The sequence below is a fragment of the Stegastes partitus genome, unplaced genomic scaffold (genome assembly GCF_000690725.1).
Source record: "Stegastes partitus isolate 25-593 unplaced genomic scaffold, Stegastes_partitus-1.0.2 Scaffold1176, whole genome shotgun sequence".
Classification (NCBI taxonomy): Eukaryota; Metazoa; Chordata; class Actinopteri; family Pomacentridae; genus Stegastes; species Stegastes partitus.
Genome location: NW_007578907.1, coordinates 48,219 through 54,112, shown reverse-complemented (window position 1 = coordinate 54,112; position 5,894 = coordinate 48,219). Strand labels below are relative to the sequence as shown.

The following is a 5,894-nucleotide window of genomic DNA, read 5'->3' as shown; positions in this document are numbered from 1 at the left end:
ATATATTTTTAAGGTAAAGAGGGAAAAAAACAGTCAAATCTCATCAAGAAATATTTTTAAAATGTAATATATCAATTTTTTTTAAAACGCTTTCAAAAAATCTACTAAATAAAATCCCCCAAATATTTTTTTTTTTAAATCAAAAATATTGCCAAAAAATATTTAAAAAAAACTTCAACATCCCAAATTCTCAGAAGGAAGCTTCTGGCTGATTCTGTAACCATGTTTTGTGTTTTAAGGCTTTTTCATTTCATCCATTTCAAAACCCTGTCAGACAAATGTAGGAGAGAAATATTTTCCTCCCAGGTTCACTTTAGTGAAGAAGGAGGAGAACAACATGGAAATAAAAACCTCAGACACCTTTATGGTTCTGCTAACTGACCAAAGCGTGTTTGTGACGCCTTGAAGGTCACGTTGTTGCTCTTTTCCATCGGAAAAAGTCCTCCTCATTTTGAAAGCGTCAGCAGCACTGAGTCACTTGTGGCATTTTGTGCTTGTTTTTGTTCCGTTCAGCTAAAAGCAGAGACGCGTCCCACAACAAGCTGGACTCTGAGGTGGTTCCGAAAGTGGCCCGGATGACCGTCTCCGGCAAGAAGCAGACGATGGGCTTCGATGTCCCCAGGTACTGCAGAACCTTTCCTTATTATCACATCCTGAATCATTTAACCTGCTTGAGCTTTCTGGTTCTGAGGTCTGACTTCCTGGTTCCGTCCTCAGCTCCGGGGAGAACGGCGTCGTCGCTGCTTCGGCCCGTCGAGGCGGCAGCCCCGAAGGCGCCTCGGACTCCGCCTCCAAACGCCCCGAGACGCCGTCCAAGGCCTCGAACGGAGACGAGCCGCCCGCCGCCCCGACTCCGGGTCGGTCCTCTGGAAAGAGCCGGCAGACGATCGACGTGAAGGCGGAGCTGGAGAAGAGGCAGGGAGGGAAGCCTCTGCTGAACCTGGTGGTCATCGGTGGGCACAAGCACACGACTCAACACAACGACATCCACATCAGTCAAACTCAGGACAGTTCACCCCCACATGCTGATTTAAACCTCTTCTGGCTGGAAATCACACGTCCAGAATCACTCATACCCCTAAAATCTTGGCAAAGTGTTCAGAAAACCTCAGTGTTGATCCTGCTGCCCCTGGTCCACCACGTTCTACAGGGTTCTAGTAAACAGATGCAGGTACTGGAGGAAAACATCAGGCAGTCTGCAGATAAAACCCTAAAGAAATGCTGAACAAGAGTCCAGGCGTGAATCCAGAATCTGTCAAGAGGCTGAGGACCAGAGTGATGGAGGAGGATTCAGAGAGATGAAAATAGAAATGTCCCAGAGGAGACACGAAACAACCAGCAGAAAACCCCCCGAACAGAGCAGCGGTCCATCGTGTTAAATGCTCGTTAGGGGATTCAAAGGTTCGTTCAGTTAACGTGCAGCCAGATAAACGCCGTGAATGCTGGCAGACGATGAATCATTTCGGCACCGTTGGTACAAATACAAACCAAACATGTCTGACACGGTGCTCGGCTGTGTCTTTATGTGATTTCCAGCCAGAAGAAGACAAGTTTCAGGTCATAAAGATTCAGTTTAAAGCCGTGTTTGGTGAACACCTGCAGCCAGCGCCATGCTGCTGCTGGTGCTGCTGACACATTCTCAGAGTGTTTCTGATGCCGCACAAACAGAAACTTGAAACCCGGGAGATGGACGATCAGCAGATTGCTCTGTCGCTGCTGTTTCTTTAGCGTACGAGCTGCCAGCTGACGCTTCCCCTCCTCGCTCTGGCCCTCTGTCCGGGCTCCAGAGTTGCTCAATCAGATTTTCTCGCTCTCGGTTGGAGCAGAAAATGTGACTTGGCGGTTTCACAAGTGCAGATGATCGTAGTTTCCCACAGACTGTGAAAGCTCTCGTTAGCTCCCTCCCCCTTCCTCGCTCTCCGGCCTCCTTCCCATTTCTCTCCGGCCTCCTCTTGTGCAACTCCTCTGGTTTCCTGCTCCAGTCTGTGGTTTCCCTTCGCCGTGTTTTATCTCCTCCCTCCTTATCGCCCTGAGCCCAGCCTTCCTCTCTCTGTCCCGGCATCTCCTGACGCCGCTCTGTGTGTGTCCGTGCGCAGGTCACGTGGACGCAGGTAAGAGCACGCTGATGGGACACCTGCTCTACCTGCTGGGCAACGTCAACAAGCGCACCATGCACAAGTACGAGCAGGAGTCCAAGAAGGCCGGCAAGGCTTCGTTCGCCTACGCCTGGGTGCTGGACGAGACCGGGGAGGAGAGAGACAGGTACGTGTGAGACGGGGAGGACAGCCGCAGACATGCAAAACTACCGTAAAATCACCACAGAGACACAAAACAACCACAAAATGAACACAAAGAGGCAAAAAGAGACACAAAACAGCCACAGGGAGTCAGCTCCTCAGTCCAGAAGACGATCCTGGTGTTAAATGCGGGTAAACATGAGGCCTGTTAGAACTTTTTGTTGTGTCATAGTAAAAGTGTGTCTCAGTGAACCAGCAGATGAAACAAAACGGTTTCCGTCCCACCAGAACTACACACAGGCTGAATGAATGTGCTGCTCAGACGGCTGCTGTGGGCCTGAGGATGGTGTTGTTGTGGAAACGCCCTGCTCTCATCCTCTCTGTTGTTTACGGGTGGAGCGGAAGCCAGATGCACCAGAAACAGAAAGTGACTCTGGGTGGGAATCAATGTTCAGCCATCAGTAGGTGCTGAAGCACACGTAATACCTGGAGGCGCTGACGTGATCGGAGACGTTTCAGATCCGTCAGAGCTTTGAATCCGTTCACAGCTTCTCTGATTTCTACCCACTGGTCATCTTCGTTTCTCTGTTGTTTTTATTCTGTACTTTCAGTTATAGGAAACTACAGCAGCAGCTAATTTACACGTTTTTTTCTTAGAAAAGGCTTTGGGTGCACTTCTGCACATCCTCTGTCCTCCTTTCATATTGGACTTTATGTAATTCTGATGTTTTGTTTGTCTTAAATAGTGTTTTTTAAATTGTCTTAAACTCTTTAAAGCTTCATGAGCACCTTCCAGACTTTGATATATCGCCGGCTGACCTCCATAAAATGACAGCAAAGCTGCTGCTGAGCTAAACATGAGCGAGCTATTGGTGATGGCGACGCTGGGGAAATAAAAAGAAGAATAAATAAAATAAAAAATAAATAATGTGGCAATATAAAGCAATAATAATCAGAGATGAATCCATAAAATAAAAAGGCCAATAAAAGTAGAAATATAAAGACAAATAAATAAAAATATTAAAAAGAATAATAATAGATTTTTGATTATTTAAAAAAAATATAGATTTTTTATTTATTTATTAGAAATTTTAAAGTTAATTCATTTGTTTTATGTTCCTACTGCGTACATTTTTCTGCGCATATTTCCTTTGCTTTTAAAGCAATATTCTTTTAAAAAATTAAAAATTAATGAATAAAAAATAAAAATGAAAAACTAATTGAAAAGATAAATTTAAAAATAAATTCAAAAATAATAAATAAATAAAAATAAATTCAAAAATAAATTCAAAAAAATAACAACTAAGTTTTAAAACTTAAAAATTTTTAAAATCATAAAAAGGAAATGAATAAAAAATTAAACAATTAAAAAAAATAAAAAATAAATCAAAAACAAAGTAAGTAAATTATTATTATTTTTCTTATTTTATTTCCCAGGTGTCTGTCTGATGTTGCATTTCAGCGTTTGAATACATCGCAGAGGATTTTTTTTATTTCATTGTCGTCCGTGTTTCTCTGCAGAGGCGTGACGATGGACGTCGGGATGACCAAGTTTGAGACGAACTCCAAAGTCGTGACTCTGATGGACGCGCCGGGACACAAAGACTTTATCCCCAACATGATCACAGGAGCTGCTCAGGTAAAACACACACACACACCTGTTGGAGGATTATGAACCAGAGTAGTCCTCATATTTAGGATTTTATTAAAGTATGAAAATACAGAAACAGAGCTGAGAGGAAGTCGGTGCAGATGAAGAGGAAAAGAGAGAATTAGAGAACAATACGTAGAGTTTAAATCTGATGTTCACAAGCTTTAAATATGTATAAAACCCATCAGGGTGAATAGGAAAAAACATCTGCAGCATTTATGTCTGTTTCTTCTTTAGGTGCATTTCTAGAAACTGAATAAAACTCTTGATTGACAGTCTGAGATCCTGAGATTCTTCAGCCTCCTTCCAGGCCACATTTAACCAACCAGAGAAAAATGTGTGCAGAACAAAAAACAGGATGAAAACCTGTAAAATCCATTTTAAAACAAAATAAATCAAATATAAAATTATTGGGGGGAAAACAAGGACAAAAAACCTCAATGAAAACTTGCAAAATAAATGTTCTAAACAAAATTAAATAAATACAAGATTATTAAAAAGTTGTACAATATGCAGAAATGCAATAAAAAGATATATTAAAGTATTTATTGAGAGAGGACAGAAAAACTTCAATCAATTGTAAAATAAAACATGAAGCGATCTGACATAATTTAGAAAAAATAGGATAAGAACTTATTTAAATAAATATTAATTACAATATTTGAAAAATGACAGAATGCATAAAAAACAAATGACATAAAAATAATTTTAACAGCAAGACAGAAGAACAGAATATAAAAAATCCATTTGTGAAGCATAATTTTTAAAAAAAAGACAAAACAACAACAATAAAATCAGTTTACAATGATATAAATACACTATTATTAATGATCTGAGCAGAGCAGGATCACAGTAGACTGAAAACACATCGATCATCCTTCCACCGTATCGGTTCTGCCCTGATTGGACCGAAGCGTCCTGAGCTGACCTCCGTCCATCCTCCCGTCCTCCGATCGATGTCAGCGGTTGGAGGCTGCCACGCCCTGCAGCCTGCAGCGCCGGTGGTTTTGGGTGTTTCCGTCTCGGGTCGCTCTGTTTTAGGAACTCGTGTAATTTCTCTTCTTTCAGATGACTGTTGTCACGTTTCGCCTGCTCGCGTAGTGACTCAGGAGTTTCTGTTCTGATCACATCAAGGTGTTGGTCGACGAGGACGTTCATCGTCTCCAGCAAATCATCTGAACTATTAAATCCACAGAGTGTCTGCACCAGGGTTTGTCGTGTTCAGCCTCAGCTCTTGTTATAGTTTAAAAGACGTCTTCATTAGGATTAATTATGTTAAAAAACAAGAATCATAAAGGACTGATTTGTTCCAACTAGTGCTGCAAAGTTCACCATCACAGGACGAGCAGAAACATATGGAGCAGTGAGAGCGCCACGTTGCACAAATAAATCAATAAAACAACAGTAAAATAAAAAGAAGAATAAATACAATAAAAAATAAATAATGTGACAATATAAATCAATGTTGATCAAAAATTAATCCATAAAAGAAAAGGCTAATAAAATTAGAAATATAAAGACAAATTAATAAAATAATGGATTTTTAAAAAATTATTATTTTTATTTTTAAATGTATTTATTTATTTATTTATTTATTTATTTATTTTTTTGTAAAATTTCTTTTATTTCTTTTATATTTATTTTTTTTATAATGTCACTTTAAAAGCAAAGGAAATATGTGCAGACGAATCAATCAATCAATCAAATGTCTGGTTTAGTCCAAATATGTTCAGTCGCTGTCACAGAGGAGAAAAAACAGAAAACATTCACTGAAGAAGCTGCGATCACAGAATTTAGGTTGTTTTTTTATTTTTATTTTAAACGACTCAAACTAATTAATTAGTAATGAAAGTAGTCGGTGATTAATGTGAAAATTAAATTAAAGCTCTGGAAGAAACAGTCAGAGAATCGACTGAACAATAGAGCTGCATCAGGAGATCAATGCTCCTCGTGTCTGCACCGTCAATATGGAGTTAGCTTAGCTTAGCATAGCTTAGCATAAGGCC

At 40.2% G+C, this 5,894-nt stretch overlaps 1 protein-coding gene across 1 annotated transcript in view; it reads left to right on the top strand.

The window, feature by feature from the left end:
* hbs1l (HBS1-like translational GTPase) overlaps positions 1 to 5,894 on the top strand; it is a 35,878-nt gene that overhangs the window by 19,768 nt on the left and 10,216 nt on the right. The window contains exons 5-8 of the mRNA XM_008297006.1: positions 514 to 622; positions 718 to 953; positions 2,097 to 2,262; positions 3,759 to 3,876. Coding sequence (XP_008295228.1) covers positions 514 to 622; positions 718 to 953; positions 2,097 to 2,262; positions 3,759 to 3,876 — 629 coding nt within the window. The remainder of the gene's footprint in view (positions 1 to 513; positions 623 to 717; positions 954 to 2,096; positions 2,263 to 3,758; positions 3,877 to 5,894) is intronic.